This window comes from Mus pahari, chromosome 6 (genome assembly GCF_900095145.1).
Source record: "Mus pahari chromosome 6, PAHARI_EIJ_v1.1, whole genome shotgun sequence".
NCBI lineage: Eukaryota > Metazoa > Chordata > Mammalia > Rodentia > Muridae > Mus > Mus pahari.
In genome coordinates, this window is record NC_034595.1 from 89,952,596 (window position 1) to 89,969,941 (window position 17,346).

The 17,346-nt window shown below is 49.6% G+C and overlaps 1 protein-coding gene across 2 annotated transcripts in view; it reads left to right on the forward strand.

Annotated features, from left to right (window-relative positions):
• The window catches only part of Tmco4 (transmembrane and coiled-coil domains 4), an 83,478-nt gene that overhangs the window by 31,042 nt on the left and 35,090 nt on the right, over nucleotides 1-17,346 (forward strand). For both annotated transcript variants that reach the window (XM_021201078.2, XM_029540040.1), the window contains 2 exons: nucleotides 7,701-7,833; nucleotides 16,928-17,025. In XM_021201078.2, the coding sequence (XP_021056737.1) occupies nucleotides 7,701-7,833; nucleotides 16,928-17,025 (231 nt within the window). The remainder of the gene's footprint in view (nucleotides 1-7,700; nucleotides 7,834-16,927; nucleotides 17,026-17,346) is intronic.

Consider the following 17,346-nt stretch of genomic DNA (forward strand, 5'->3'; position numbering starts at 1 on the left):
ACCACGCTATGGCCACCAACATACACCACCACGCTACGGGCGCCAACATACACCACCACGCTATGGGCGCCAACATACACCACCACGCTATGGGCACCAACATACACACCATGCTATGGGCGCCAACATACACCACCACGCTATGGGTGCCAACATACACCACCACGCTATGGGCACCAACATACACACCACGCTATGGCTACCAACATACACCACCACGCTATGGGCAACCTTGGCACAGGCTCTAACAGGATCATTGCGAGGGTTTAAAATGGCTTCCTTCTCTCTTAGGGGCATCTTCTTTGAATGTAGTGTCTTAACCAGCACTGCCTTTTTTGTTTGTATTAAGAAAACCCACCACTTACTAAGCACCCTTACTAAGGTGGATAGATGGATGGGTAGATGGATGGATGGAAGAATAGATGGAGGATGGATATGGATAGCTGGGTACCTGAGTGGATAGATGGATGGATGAAAGCAGGTAGGTAGGCAGGATATTACATATGTATATATAGATAGATGGGTGAATGATGGATGGATGGGTAGATGGATGAATGGATGGATGGGTAGATATATGATGGATCGATGGGTGGATGGATGGATAGATGAATGGATGGGTGGATAGATGATGAATGATGGATGGATGGATGGATGGATGGATGGTGAATAGGAAGAAAGAAGGAATAGAGGAATGATAGGCAGATGGTCTTTCTTCAGAAAACACCCAAATCAGAGCTGGGAAGGTGCTTTGAGCATCCTTCTCCTCCAGAGGCTGGCTGCAGTTGCCCAGCAGGGAGACTGAACTGCCCCCTGTGTTGGGCAGGATGAGCACCCATGCAATCCGCCCAGGAAGTCACCATGGAAGGCCACATTTCTCAGAACTTCCTGGAAGATTGACCTTTATTGACAGTCTGGGGATGATAGTTACAAAGTAATCCCATATTGGCAACTGGGTGGGCTGCCAATCACTTCCTTTATGCTATAGCAACCCACAAACTATTTGCCTACACAACTGTGAAAACCAGCCATGCAGTACATACATGTAAATCACCCTGTGCTGGCAGTTCTAACAGCTGGCTCTGTGGAAGACTTGGGCAGTGGATCCTCTGTGGAAGGGCGTCCCTGCCTGCTCCGGGGTGTCAGGCAGCCTCCCCCCCCCCCGATCTCCACACATTAGATGTCAAGAGCATATCTCATGTGACAACCAACAGTGTCTCCAGGGCTGGAGAGAGAGCTCACTCAGCCAAGGGCTCACTGTACAAGTGTGAGACTCTGTGTTCAGATCCCCAGCGCCCAGGGAAGCCAAGCACAGCTGTAATCCTCTGTAACTCTGGCACTGGGGACATGGAGACAGGCAGAGTCTTGGAGCTCATTGGCCAGCCAGCCTGGCTGAGTCAATGAGCTTTGGGTCCAGTGAGAAGACCACTGAGGGAGCCAGCCAAGGCCGACCTCTGACCTCATACATGTGTTTCTGTATCCAACCCCACACAAATATCAGTGCAAACTCAAATATTTGCTATCACAGGTGAGACCTGTTTATTTGCTCTCAGTAATCCTTATTAAGTCATTCAAGCTGCTCTTTGGGCCCTTTATACAGATTGTGAGTTATCATACAGTATGTTACCTCATATTGAAGCGTGTGTTATTATCCCCACTTACAGGGAAGAAATCACGGCCCCAGAAGTGAAACAGGTAGGCCAGGGTTGTATTTCAAAGTTCCATCTAAGGCAGTGTGAACTTCGATGTGAACTCTGAATCAGGACCAGGGCAACTGAACCCTGAATTTTGCCCTTTGTACTCTGTGTGACTCTTACGCATCCCCTGCGGATCCAGGGTCCCAGGCACGTGCACACACAGAAGCCAAAGCAGTGTGTGCCTCACACTTGACTCTTCTTCCCGAAGGAAGTCCTCCTGGAGGGACTGCACCCCTGTCCCGTAAGAATCAGAGCTCTGTGGAACGAGGCTAGCCTGGATGAAATGTCCCTCTTGGGACCCAATTGCTGAGTTCCCCGGCTGTGTCCTTGAGATTCAGGTCATTGATGGTTAATTTTGCAGCATCCAGAAAATAAGCTCTGAAGTGTTGCTGTGAGCACCAGCCTGGCTCTGGGCACAGTTCCTGTCGCAGAACTCACTGGGTGCCTGCTGGATGCCTGGCTCCCAGCTCAGGGTTTCCTTTCCAAGCACACAATCCTTGGTAGAAGCCACACAATCCCTTAGGAGACAGATGCGATGATTGTCCCCATGTTACAAGAGAAGACAATACGGCTCGGCGGATATGATAACCTGTCTGCAGCCACATAGCTGGAAGCCAGGTGGTGGGGTTCTAGTCCCAAAGCATCGTCTACAACCCACTCACAACTGCTGTGCTGCCTCCAGGCCTGAGTGACATAAGTATGTGTACAGCCACGTGGCTGGCATTGCGTCTGAGGAGGCAGCTCTGGGGACAGCCTCAGAAGTAGATCTCTGTGCCCTCTGCCCTGGCCACAGGCAAGCCATGGATGGGACTGAAGTATAATATGACTTCTCTTTCATTGATTTTCCATTAGAGAAAGAACAGGGATAAATAAGGAATGTTCCTGGAAATTCATTATCAGGGGCACTGGTGAACAGGGAGGTAGCAACACAATGGGCAGCCGGCAGATACATTATGAGGCTTGTGAGGGCTGTCCCCAGATGCTGTGAGGACGGGGGTGGGGGTGGGGGTGGTTAAAGCATGCAGCTCTTGCAGAACAGCAGGCAGCTCTCAGCCCCAGCTCAGAGGGCAGCCGCTACCATGACTTATTAGGATGTGCATTTGCGCCTTGGTCTTGGCAGAACCATCTTACAAATAGCAGGATGAGCATGTCATCATGAAGAGTCATTTTAGGGACAGTCCAGCAGTGCAGGGGTGTAATCCAGGATACAGTTGGGAGGGGGGGACTGGGAATGTGAGACCAGCCTGGGCTACAGTAAGGCTTCACTTCTAAACAAAACAGAGCAATGCTAAGTGTCTTTGTGCACTTCGTGCGTCTAGTGCTGGCTGGACTCACAGTATCCTCCAGATACAGCTCAACAGTGCCAGATGTCAAACATTCTTGGGACTGGCATAGAGCATTTACCTAGCACGCCCAAGACCCTGAGCTCTATCCTGGTATGCCTGCATACACAGACACACACAACACAGTTGGGTTCGGGAACATGGGCCACTTCTCCACCAAGTTGTTAAGAATCCTGGGCAAGTGACCCAGCCCAGTGCTATTCTCTCTGACATGATGGTGTGGGTCGTCATGGCTGCTCCTCGGGCAGCTGAGAAGGTTTGAGAAAGCAGGGTAGAACAGAAGTATAGTTTAGAATGTGGTCCAGTTGGTAGGGGAGAGCTGAAACTTCTGGATTAGTGTGGTTACGAATCATAGGTTAGTCGGTTGGGTTTTCTTTCCATTTATTTACTGGGGATGGAGTGCGGCGTCTGTGTGAAGGGCGGGGAACAACTGGCGGTGAGCACCCATATACTCTGAACCATCTATTTGTCCACAAATCATAGGATTTTTCTGCTGAAAAGAGCAATGAATTCATCCAGACTAATCCTCCACAGTTTGGACTTTTCCCAACACTGGGCCAGCTCTCCATTCCTGCAGAGAATTCTTCCTTCACCCATGCAGGTTATAAACCTCTCTTTGTTTCAAGCAGGGCCCGACAGTTAGGGATGCACAGTGGGTTTGGAATTTGTATTCTAGAAGGGGAGATAGACAGTAAAGAAAAAAAATAGAAGGCAACCAAACTACCAACATACTAATTTTTATTTGTTTGCTTGAGACAAAGTAGCAGGGTGATCCTCCCGCCTCTACCTTCAAAGTGCTGGGATTACAGGCGTGCACCACCATGCTTGGTTTGTGCAATGCTGGGGATAGAAGCCAGGGCTTCGCGCATGTTAAGCAAGCGCTCCATCTGAGCTCCATCCCTTACTCCAAAACTGCCCCGTCTAAGTCTAAATGGTGATTGGTAGGAATTGCTGCTGCCAAGACAACAGAGGTCATGGGGTTGCATCCACAAGAGCATCCCAAAGGAGGTGACCTCTGAGAAGGACTGAGCTAATCGTGACCCTCAGAGAGACTGTTCTAAGCATTGTCAGAACTTAGCTCATAATCAGGATTTAAGGGAAGACGCTTAGCAAGTTAGCCTGTCTGCCCCCTGCCCCTCTCCCCACCATGTCTCCTGGGAAGGAAAGACTCCAAGTCCCTGAAAACAGGTACCTCATGGAGAGATGACAAAGGTCTTTCGTACCATGTGGGGCTGTGGACACAGCAGAGAAACTAGTAGGCCAGGAGGACCGTGGTCTGTCCGTGAGTGCACCTACCAAGCGCAGGTATGACAAGACAGCCAGGAGCAGGCTGAGAGCTCTGACCTTAGGGAATCAGAAAGACTGAGGCTGGGCTGCTCTTGGTGAGAAGCCAGTGGGCTGTCCAAGGAGTTGATGTTTTAAGTGGAAGCTTGACGAGTGGGCACGGGCCATCCCAGCAGCACACTAGCAAAGGGACTTTTCCAGACAGCAAGACTGCAAGTAAAGCTCTGAGCTCAGCATGCATCTAGCCAGTAGCAGAGACAGGCAGCAGAGAATGCCAGGCAGGGGCCTGGGAGTGGACATGCCACAGTGGGCCTTGGTCAGATGTGTTGGTTTTATTCTAAAGACCTTGGGAGCTGTTAAGAGTTTTAAGCTGAGATAGAAAATGATCTAAGAGAAGGTTTTAATGGATCTCTCTGGCTACCATGGGGCCAAGGGAGTGCATGAGGCCAGAATGAAAGAGGAGGGACGGGCAGGGTGACTGGAGGTCAGAGAACAATGGTCACACTCATGCCAGGTGGTAGCAGCAGAGGAGGCGGAGCAAAGATCTCAAACCAAGCTAAGAACCAGTGCCCTCCTTAGGAGAAGCAGTTCTGGCCTTAGCTGATGGCCCGTATTTGGGCTGGGAAAGTCAGAAGACTCCAGTGCAGTGATTCTCCACCTTCCTAAGGCTGTGACCCTTTAATACAGCTCCTCATGGGGTGGTGACCCCCAATCATAAAATTATTTTTGTTTCTACTTTGTAACTGTAATTTTGCTACTGTTATGAATCATAACGTAAATATCTGTGCTTTCCAATGGTCTTAGCCGACTCCTCTGAGAGGATCATTTGATCCCCGGGTGATCCACCCACGGGTTGAAAACCACTGCCCTAGACCAATGCCTGAGTCTCAAAGTGGGTGGCCAGCTGGGCCACTTCTTACAAGTGAATTGGTCATCTGGTAAGCTGGCAAGAAACCTGCTCCAAAATATCTGAGATAGCCCAGGACTCAGAACCCACCTGTCTGCCCCAAAGAGAAGCTCTACTCCCAGTCCAGGAGCCCAGCCCCCACAGTCTTTGAAATGACCCTTCCCGGAGGCTACAGGAAGGAGCCTTATGCTTGATACTGCCCCTGAATATTAATCACCCATGCACGTGGCAGCCTGAATCACGGCAGCCTGGACCTTGGAGTATTATTACCAGCTAATTACAATTGCCACCCATTAATCACCCTGGCAAACCCTTCTCCGCAACCCGATTATCATCTGGGAGTCACAGGCTTTCCTTCAAAGAAAAAGGAGTGCCTTTGTCTGAGTTAACCCAGTGACCCCAAGACGGGACACATGTTTGTCTGTCCCTGGGCATGTAGGCAGCTCCCATCATAACACCTGTGTCTGCCATCTCTGAGGACCTTCCCCCCCAACCCCCACCAGCCAAAGCAGGAACTGATTTGTGTGTGTGCATGCGTGTGTGCATTGGTTCATGTGTGTGCTGCTGAGGCTGGTCCCCAGTGTGTATTACTCCAGCTCTGCCACTAAACCGTGCCCGTAGCCAGGCATCCTCATCCCAGACATGTTCCTCAAACAACACAGATGGGCAGCAGGAACTGAGAACTGCATCTCTGACAGCTTCCGTCTCCACGGGTCCAGGAGACTGCAGAGCAGATGAATGCCAAGTCCTGAAACTTTCTCTCTCTGCCAAAAAAAAAAAAAAAAAAAAAAAAATCTGATTTTAAGCTCTTATGCTGCACCCTACTGAAGACAGGTGCTGGGAAAGGACATAGGATGAATCAACTTGTCATCTAGTCCAACACAGGCAATCCAGAGGGATGCCAAGAGAGAGAGGCTGCGTCAGGACCACAGGTCCCAGCACAGGGAGTGAGCTGGAGAGGGTCCAGATATACAGTGTTGGTCGAGCCTTATCTTAGGGGAAAATAAAGGTTCAAGGCTTGATAGACTCTGGGCCCCTCAGGTATTGTCCCTTGGTTCTGTGGGATGCCTGACTTTGCTGCCCATGTGATAAGATGACTTTGGAGCTGTGTCCAGGTGAAGCATCTTGAGATGGGAGGTGGTTCTAGACCATCTGGATGGCGTGGTGGAGACCCAGGGTCCCTGAAGGAGGAAGGAGACCCAGTAAGAAGCAGAGGTTGGGGCTGGAGAGATGGCTCAGAGGTTAAGAGCACTGACTGCTCTTCCAGAGGTCCTGAGCAGACACATGGTGGCTCACAACCATCTGTAATGGGATTTGATGCCCTCTTCTGGTGTGTCTGAAGACAGCAACAGTGTATTCAGTGTGTGTGTGTGTGTGTGTGATGTATATGTGTATGTGTATGTATATATCTATATATAAAATTGAAGAAGAAGAAGAAGAAGAAGAAGAAGAAGAAGAAGAAGAAGAAGAAGAAGAAGAAGAAGAAGAAGAGGCATAGGTTGGAGTCATGTGGCCAAGAGCTGAGGACTGTGGGCAGCCTCTAGAACCCGGGGAAAGAGTTAGCTGTGGTAGTTAAATGAAGTAGAAGGATTGGAAGTTCAAAGCTGGCTTGGACTACTTAGCGAGTTCAAGGCCAGCCTGAGCTACATCTCAAACCCTTCTGTGCAGACAGGAGCAGGTGTGTGTATGAGAACCTGGTGACTGAGAGACAGCAGTCTCTAAAGTGCTTGTCATATAAGACTGATGACTTGAGGTCAGTCCCCAGCCATGCTCAGCAGCACGGACTTGTAATCCCAGCATTGGGGGGAGGCAGGATCCGGAGCATCGCTGGAACAGGTCAGACTGGGCAAACTTGCAAGATCTTGCAAGATTTGGGTTCAGCGAGAGACTTTGTCTCAAAAGACAAGACAGAAAGAAATGGATGGAAAGAAACCTGTTGACCTGTGGCCATGCATGAGCACACAAAGGCATATGTATGCTCACACACACACACACACACACACACACACAATTAATTTAGAAAGATTATGGCCAGCAGTTTATTGCAGCAGCAAAGACAAGTGAATAGAACTTAACATTCTGAAGCCCTGCTCTGGGACACTGATATTTGTTCTCTAAGAATCAGAGGATGAAGCTGGACCATGGTGGTACACGCCTTTAATCCCAGCACTCAGGCACAGGCAGTCAGATCTCACATTGTTCTCAGGATTGTCTCCTGACCCAAGCACACCAGGTCACACATCCTTGTGTGCCTATAACCCTCCAGGTAGACTATTCCCATTTCCTATCCTACTGACCAAGGATCATGTGACAATCCTGAGAACAGTGGGAACTGCCAAGAGTGGCCCCTGAGGCTGGCTCCCCTGGGGCTGTACCTTTGCTTCCAGGTTTAGGATTTATGCTCTGCACTGTTGATATCATCCTTGACTGAAAACCTGAACTGAGTCTTTGGCCATTCTGTTTCCTTTGAAGGATACTATGATGCCCGGGCCAGAGTCCTCGTTTGTCATGTGACCTCCCTACTCCAGGTGCCCACGGAGGAGCTTGACATTCTCGAAGAGGTATTCCTGGAGAGCCTGAAGGACGCCAAAGAGGAGGAGTCTGAGTAAGACAGCCCTGAGGCCCCTGGCAGAAGCCTGACTTCCACCTGAGGGATCTCTGACCATCTCAAGCCCCCTTCCCATGTAGAAGCCGTGGTGAGGTAGAAAGAGCATTAGACAATGCGTCCCAGTAGCCCTGACTCTGACTCACCATGTGACCTTAGCAAGTCACTTGCCACCCTCTCCGGGCTTGGCCACGGTTGCAAGAAGAGATGATTATTAAAGGTGCTAGATGTGTGACCACCATCTGGTAGTCCTCCATCATCTGGTGGTCCTCCACCATCCAGTGGTCCTCCACCATCCAGTGGTCCTCCACCATCTGGTGATCCTCCACCATCTGGTGTCCTCCACCATCCAGTGGTCCTCCACCATCTGGTAGTCCTCCACTATCCGGTGGTTCTCCACCATCCAGTGGTCCTTCACCATCTGGTGATCCTCCACCATCTGGTGATCCTCCATCATCCAGTGGTCCTGAAAACTCTGCTCTGCCTCCAACTTCTATGACTCTTTCTCTAACTATGGTATCCCTGGATACAAAATGGCTTTCAGGATAGTTCCCCACCCCCACCCCAGGGTCACTAGAGAAAAGAATATAATCATAGGAGAAAATACTCAGCCCAGGCTGGCACACGGCAAGGGCTTGATGGACATGAACACTCCCCTACCCTCATAGCCCCCATGCCATGTGTGGTCTGGGATGTGAGGAATATGGGGAGATAACTCAGTCAGCAAAGTGCTCACCATGAAAGCACTGGGCCTATGGTTGATCCCAGAACCAGGAAGGCTGGTTGTGGTGGTGCACACTTGTAATCCCAGCACTCAGGAGGCAGAGATAGGTGGATCTCTGGGATTTGCTGGTTAGCCAGCCTGACCAGATTGGTGAGTTTTTCAGGCCACTGAGAGACCCTGTCTTAAAATTAAAAATAAGAAGTAGTGGATAGTGTCTGAGAAATGCCAAACAGAATTTGTCCTCTGACCTACACACACACACACCATGTACCCTGCTGACACCACCCATATATACATTAAGAATGTGGAAAAGAAAATCATCCTTGTGACTTGGCTAGAGCCCAGCTCTGTATCATAAATCAACTCCAGCCCCATCTTGATCCTGAGCTGCTGCAACAGGCACCAGGCACTGGGCATCAAGCACTCCTGCCCAGCACAGGCACCAAACACCAAACACCAAGCACCAGGTATCAGGCACACCTGCCCAGCACAGGCACCAGGTACCGGGCACTGGGCACACCTACTCAGCATGGGCTTTCCCTTCATCCCCCACAGCCATCTCTGGGAAGCCCAGTTCTAGCAATTGCACCCAGTGGGAGATAGGAATCTGAAGCCCAGTGCAGAGGCAGAGCCGGCTCCCTCTAGAACACGCAGACGAAAGGACAGGAGACAGCGGCAAGGGTAGTTTTCAGGTTTGGTTTTTGGATTTGCCAGTTTTGTTTTAATACAGGGTCTCTTTATGTAGCCCAGGTCTGTTCTGGAACTTGCTCTGCAGAGCAAGCTGGCCTTGAACTCACAGAGATCCACCTGCCTCTGCCTCCTGAGTGCTGGGATTGGAGGCATGCGCCACCACCCACTCTGGCAGCTTGTTGAAATCACCTAAGGGGAGGGTGAGGAGATGGCTCAGTCAGTAGAACCTGCATGTGGGCCTCTAGCACCTGTGTAAAAAGCTGAGCACAGCAGGGAGCACCTGTACCCTTAGCGATGGGCAGGTGGAGACAGGACAGTCCCTGGTGCTAGTCACTGAGCCCAGGGTCCGTGAGACCCTGTCTCAAAGAATCAAAATCGAATGGAGAGTGATTGAGGAAGTCACTTGCTCTCAACTCCTGATCTTCAAATGTACACACACACACACACACACACACACACACACACACACACACAAGAAATAATCTGAAAATATTTATGCTCAGAACTATTCCAGGCAGCAGGCAGCAAACAAGTAGACCTGGACCAGTGGTTTTAATCACAAGGACTACCACCTAGTTCTTCAACTATGTTGACAATATGTCAGCCTCTCAGGACTGATGATGGTTGTGACGGAGGAACTTCCCAGTTGGTGCCTGAGGACCCTGTTAGCAGACAGGACTATGTGATCCAGAGGGGCCTGTTCTGACTCCCTCAGACTCATAGAGTCAGAGAAGAGGAACCCCAGAAGTTCCAACACAGCCCAGCTCCAACCTCAGCTTTGCGATCTTGAGAACGTTATTGATGTTCTCTGGGCCTTGGTTTCCTTACCTGCAAAACGGGGATAGCAATAAAGAGCTTGTGCCTAGGTTTCCCACGGGGGCTGAAAGGAAGCTGACAGTGAGGGGGTCCACACAGCTCATCATCTGTCGGTTAGCAGTTAGGATTACAACGTCATTGTATCTGAGTGTGGAGCTTGAGGGACTGTGGAGAACTCTGTTCTCTAGAGGGATCTGAAACTAAGGGAAGGCAACTCCACTGACCAGTCTATCCATCGATCCTGCTGGGGCCCAGTTTGTCACCTCTGTTTTAAGGGATCAGGTTGTGTAGAGATCCCTTCTAATTCTGAGGCTTTTTACCGGGCCTATCTGCAGTGCTTCTTTGTAGGCAGGATCTACAATGTGGCATGTCACCCAGCACACTGGGTGACATGCCACCCCAGTCTCCTCCTCTCTGTTAGCTGACCACACCTCTCCGTGCCTTGGTTCCTTCTGTTCCGGAATGCGGGTTAGTGGTAGTTCTACATCAGAGGCTGTGGGGGGATTAAATTAATTACCTTACATCAGAAAGCTTGGGACTGTGCCTGTTATGCAACAGGCCTCGGTGACCCTCAGCTGAGACAAAGCTGGATTTCATAAACTCCTACAAGAACGTGGCCATTGTCTGACTCCTGCCAAGTACTTCCTGATACAAGCCCGGAGGGCTGCCCCATCTGACGCTCTTATCATCCTTGTGAGGAGTCAGTTGGCCCAGGTCTCTTAGGTAGTCCATGGTTTCCTGATTCATTAACCATGTCCAGCCTGAGCCTGTGTGTTATATTTTTTCTTCCCCCCTTCCCCCCTTCCCCCCTTGTTTTGCTTTGGGGGGGAGGTGTTCAAGACAGGGTTTTACTATGTAGCTCTGGCTGACCTTACTATGTAGACCAGACTGGAGTCAAAATTCCAGAGATCTACCTGCCTCTGCCTCCCTGGTGCTGGAGTCAGAGACATGAACCACCACCACCTGGCTTTTGTGTTATTTTCTTGAGGCCCAATTTGAAACCCCAGATTTTCTCCTTCCAGGCTTTAACTAGGGATAGCTTTCAGGGTGGACTGAGGTTAGGGCGCACATCTGTTTGCCTGCAAATTGCTCATACATATATGTGCACACGAGGACAGACATGGATGTCGGAGAACCCTCTCTATCACTGCCCACTTATTTCCTCAAAACAGGATCTCTCACTGAAGCTGGAGCTGGGTTGATGGCCAGCGAGCACGGTGGTAGCGAGCCGAGCGCGGTGGTAGCTCACTTGCCTAGCATATGCGGGACCTTGGGGAGGGGCTAGAGAGAGCACACTCCCATAGGAGAGCAGATGCCTTGGATTGGTGGCTCCACACTGTGAACAGTGTCGGTACCTTCTTCTTGATCTATTTTCCGCAGTTTAGGAGTCTGACCTTGACTCCCACAGAAATGCCATCTCAAGTTCATGCCTATTCTAGAAAGTACGAGTGGCTGTGGAATGAAGGTATGGGCTGCCATCATGTCTAATCAGATGGCAAACAAAGTCCGTAGCAGGAATAAAACCATCATGTAGATTTGGAGTTCCCAGAATTTCAACGCCCAAGGAAAAGGAAGGAAGGACCAGAGCTGTGACTCAGAGCGAATGCCTCCTCTTGGGCTCTCAATGTTGAAATTCAACCAGACTAATTGCAAGGATAAAATGCTGTGATTATCAGTAAAGATAAAGAAAGGAAGCAACTGCTTACAGGAAAAGCAGTTATTAAGATGTGTGCACATAGGGACATCAAGAAGCCATGTCAGACAGAAGTACCTTTAAGGAAAACACTTCCTGGGGGGTTGGTAAGATGGCTCAGCATGCTGAGGAACTCATGGCCAACACCCTGAGTTTGATCTCAAGTGAAGAGGAGACCTGATTCACACGTTACCCTTTGGCTTCATTTATATCTACATACATAAACAGGCAGACATATGGACACACATAAACTGACATACATGCATATAGACATGCAGTAAAAATGTAATAAAACTTGAAAAAGGAAAATCACATTGATTTCATTTTTAAAAGAAAAAAGGGGGGGGGGGAGGAGTGGAGAGATGACTCTGTGGTTAGAAGCACTGGTTGCTCTTTAGTTCCCAGCACCCACACGGTGGCGCCCAACCAGCTTAACTCCAGTTCCCTTAGCTCTGTCACCCTCCTCTGGCCTCTACTGGTATTGTATACGTGTGATAAACCATGCAGGCCAAGACACACACACACACACACACACACACACACACACACACTCAAAGTAATAAAGCGTTTTTAAAAGAAAGAAAGAAAAACCCCACCTTTTCCAGTCAAAAAATGTTTAAATGATAACATAGAGGAGAAAACTGGTAGGGGTCAGGGCACCTCGTGGGGGGGTCGATCTCTGCAGAACCATTCTGATGAGCTAGTTTCATGCATTTGAGCCACACAGGCCTCAGGGACCCTATTGATTTTGTGGTCATTCCACCCCATCGAACCAAGCTAAGCTTGCTGCCAATCTGGTACCATTAGTATACAGATGTCACTGTGGGAGAAATCTAGAAGCTGACAGTGGCACATCATGCTGCTGGCACTAACTTAGAAGTCTTAGTAGGTTCTTACTAAAAGACATTTGTAGGACTTATGAACATTTTGTTTATCCATTCGCTTGAGACAAGTTCTCACTATGTAGCCCTGCCTGGCCTGGAACTTGCATTGTAGACCAGCCTGGCCTTGAACTCAGTTCCCAGTTTGCTCTCGTTCTGCAAGTTTCTTACTGGGTGATGACTGGCCTGAACACACCATCTGCTTGTTTTCTTTTTGCTGGTGTCTGCTCTGTTTTTCCTACGTGAAACAAAGTAGCATGTAGTTCCCAATGTAATTGTTTCTGTTGCAAAAACTGTGTCCTGTTGTGGGGGGCTGGAGATGTCTCATTGGGTGATTGCTGTGCACACATGAAGTTCTGAGTCAGATCCCCAACACTCCTGTAAAAACCCCGACATGCGGTGGCATGAGCCTAGAGCCCCAGTGCTCAAGGTGGGAATTAGGGAGAGACTGGCAGGCCCTTGAAACTCACTAGGCAGCTAGCGTCGCTGAATCAGCTGTGGGTTCACAGAGACCCTGACTCCCAAAATGAGATAAAGAGCAATTGTGGGCTGTACCTGACATTGGCCTCTGGCCTCCACACCTACCCTTAATGGGCGTATGCTCCTGCATACATGTGTACTCCTACCCAAAAAAGAAATCTGCCTGGAATACCACCCAGGCCCAGGGCAAACTGCAGAGGGTGGAGAGCCAGGAATGGACGAGCCAGCAGTGCTGCCCCCCCCCCCCCCCCGAGCCTCTTCTCTCAGCTTCTGGCTGTTCCCCAGTCTATGTCTGTAGTGTAGAAGTGTGCCACTGACCCCGAGTCATACTGCTGGACCCCACTGTGTGTGGTCAGCCACTCCATTGTGTTGTCAGTCACCCCACTGTGTGTGCTCAGACACCCCATTGTGCATGGTCAGACACCCTACTGTGTGTGGTCATGCTTCACTTGGGCCTTCTGTTGAGAAGCCAGCCTCCTGCTTGAACTGATGAAATGGTCATTAATGAAAGGTCAAAGCCATTAAGGGTCAGAAGACTGTATCACTGGCCCTGTGTAGGAAGAAATGGTCACAACCATGAGACAGACACATAATAACATCAACAAACATATTGAATGGTGGCAGGGAGTCCCCTTGTCCAGGACGTCTCATACAGGCCTACAACCACCACCTCCCCCCCACACACACACACACAAACACACACCTAACCCCCCAGGGTGCTTACATGGAAAGGTTCAGATTATAATCTCTACAGAGTCACAGGCTCAGTGAGTGGCTCTGTCCCTGAGGTAAGGAAATTTTGCTGCTGTAACGGAGAGCCCCCAAATCCCCATGGCTTGCAGCACCAAGGGCTCATTTCTTGCTTTGTGCATCGAATGAAGATCGGCTGTGGATTGTGCCCATGTTGTCCTGGTTTGGGGCTCTAAGCTGATGGATCCACGCCTGTCTGGAACACTGGCAGTCTCAGGTTAAAGCAAAGGAGACCTTTCAGCCTCCCACACTGGCTTTTAAAGATTCTAGAAATGACAGCATCATCTAGAAATGACATGCCCCCCAACCCCGTGTTTCACTGAGGAAAGCTGGCCGGCAGCTGGCAGCTGGGCACACAGGAGTGCACAGTCTTCAGCTATGACATTTCTATGCCCTCCAAGTCGACCAACTACAAAATATTTGTGTTTGATTTTTTTTAATTTTTGGAACAAGGTGTAATTATGAAACAAGGTATAACATAACTCAGGCTGGCAGAGGGGGGGGGAGAGGGAGAGAGAATGAGAATAAAATAGCTAAGGCTGTAAAAGATTGACTTCTGATCCTTCTACCTCCACATCCTCAGTACCAGGGATTCAGGCAGGCTCTATCATGCCTAGCCTAAAATAATTATGTTTTTTTTTAAATTCTATATTGAATGTACTTTTTAAAATTTTACCCAAACAGAATAAATACAGTGACACATCGCATTGCTGTATTGTATGAGAGAGATGAAATCTAAATATCTCTAAAGCACTCAAGAAGATATGAGAAGTTACATGCAAATGTACACAGATGTGAGGGACATGAGCCCCCGTGGATTTCAGTGCCCTGTGGGACACCTAGCATCAATACTGAGGGGCAACTGTGGAAACCCACAGCTTAGACCCTGACACCAGACCCCCTCACCCCTAGTCACCTCTCACCTTCCACCTAATGGTTACGTGCACCATCTGTCATGGAAACCAGCTCCGGGTTCAATGGCTGGCAAAGATCCTTACCATTGGTTTCTGGTTCTCTGCAGGGAGGCAGCTGAGAAGGGCTGCCCTCCACGCAGGGGCCTCCCAGGAGAGGTGAGCTGGCGCCGGCGAGAAGCCTGCTCCTTGTTCCTCTCTTGAGGAAGGATATAGGCACGTTGGTTGAGCATGGATGGAGGCAGGGAATTTCAGCCCACAGATGTGCAGACTCTGGGTGGGGGTGGGGGTGCAGTGCATTGTCCGTTTGCAGGATGCGTGTTAGCTAAAGCAGATAAGCTTCATCTCCACAAAGCAAGTTGTCACTGGGCTACTGCGATGGTGCAGCAAGGGAAGGCAGCTTGCTGCTAAGGCTGATGACCCTAAGTGCTGTCACTGGGACCTATGTGGTGGCAGGAGATAGCTGACTCCCATATGTTGTTCTCAAACCTACACACACACACACACACACACACACACACACACACACAATTAATCATAGTGGAAAAATGTCTTTTTAAGGAGATATGTAGTATTGTCTTCATTTTGCAGGAGACTGAAGATCAAACCTTTGTTGTATGGTACAAGCAACCACTGTTACCTCCAAGAACATGCACTCCATGAAGATTTTAAGCAGTCTGTTGGCACGCACGCGCGCGCGCGCGCGCGCACACACACACACACACACACACACACACACACACACACACGGCCCCTCTGGAATAAACACTATTATCGCTTTTGGGATGTGAGGATAAGGTTTCCTCTGTGTAACCACCCTGGCTCTCCTGAAACTTGCTCTGTAGACCAGGCTGGAACTTAAGAGATCCGCCTCCAGCCGGGCGTGGTGGCGCACTCCTTTAATCCCAGCACTCGGGAGGCAGAGGCAGGTGGATTTCTGAGTTCGAGGCCTAGTCTACAAAGTGGGTTCCAGGACAGCCAGGGCTACACAGAGAAACCCTGTCTCGAACAAACAAACAAAAAAGAGATCCGCCTCTGTCTGCCCCCGGGAGTACTGGAATTAAAGGTGCGTACCACCGTGCCCAGCTCTACCACTATTATCTCTTAAAGCATCCGGACCATGGGACTGTAATAAACTGCTTCTTGACAAAGTATGGGAAGTGCAGTGTGGAATCTGGTGTAGAGGAAGGCTCACTAAATATTAACCGTTTCTCGTCATTTATGATCGTGCCGCCTTCGGTTGTCCAAATTCCAGCTTCAGTTCAGAGTTCTCTCCTAATGGCCCCTCCACCTCTCTTCTTGTCTCTGATCACCTTAGAGCAGCCAAGGGCTAAAGGTCCGTCAGGAAAGCTGAGAATCTTGTCTCTGAGCATTGAGATGGTCATTCTCAAAGGGGCTGGTGATGGCTGCTCGGTCCATGCAGTGCTCACTGAATGTTCTCAAAGCCCTGGGCTCCACATCTGAACCACACAAACTGGGCATGGTGGTACATGCCTGTAACTCCAGCACTTGGAAAATGGAGGCAGGAAGATCCTAAGTCCGAGGTTATCCTCAGCTACATAGAATTAAGAGATAGAGGCAGAAGACCTGCCTGGGCCTTGAGACCCTCTCTCAAAGAGCTAAAAATATAAATTATAAACACCCCAACATTCTCCCTGCAGATAACCCTCTTACCTTTGACTGGACTTACAGCATCTGTGTTTTCAGTCTGGACAAGCTCAGCTGTTACCACAAGGCCCCATCTTCCGTACACATGTTTTTCCAGTCTATTGTACACATAATTGCTCTGGAGGAGACAGATTTCCAAACCCCCAGGGGAAGTGGAATCTGCTGTCGAGATGAGGGTACATTCTGTACTCATTCTGGGTTCATCTGTTCTGTGAAAGCTATTGTTTGCCTCTTTTGCTACTGTTGCTATTATTATTATTATTATTATTATTATCTTTTCATTATTTAAATTGCACCCATTAGGATGGATCTGCTGGGTAAGTAGTGTGCTCCATTCACTGAGCTTTTCCCCAGGCACTGATGGGCCCAGGACCTACCTACCTACCTACCACTGATCTCTGGTTTAGGGGTTGGTGAAGTGGGAGGACTTAAGGGATCCTGGCCCATAACTAGCAGCCATAGACCGGCCTCTTGTCTCCAGGACCGCAGAGGCATCCCGGAAGAGAAAAGAAAAACGGAGGAAGTGGAAACGCTACCTTCTGATAGGCCTGGCCACAGTTGGAGGCGGGACAGTGATTGGTGAGGCCCCGCTGCAGGGGATAGATCTCAGTCTGTGTATCAGTGGGGGGAGGGGGGGAGGGCGGAAAGGGGTGGCCCCAGCCCATGACAGGCACCTAAGACAGTAGTAAATATGCTCACTGATAGAAGCTGCACGTGCGTGGTGGTTCATGCCTGTCATCTCAGCACTTAGGAGATAGAGGCAGAAGGATCAGGAGTTCAAGGTCATCCTTTGCTGCCTAGCAAGTCTGAGGCCACCCTTAGCTATGTGAGTTGGTCTCTAAAAATAAATAAATAAATAAATAAATAAATATTGATTTAAAGGCATTGCTGGAAGCTCTA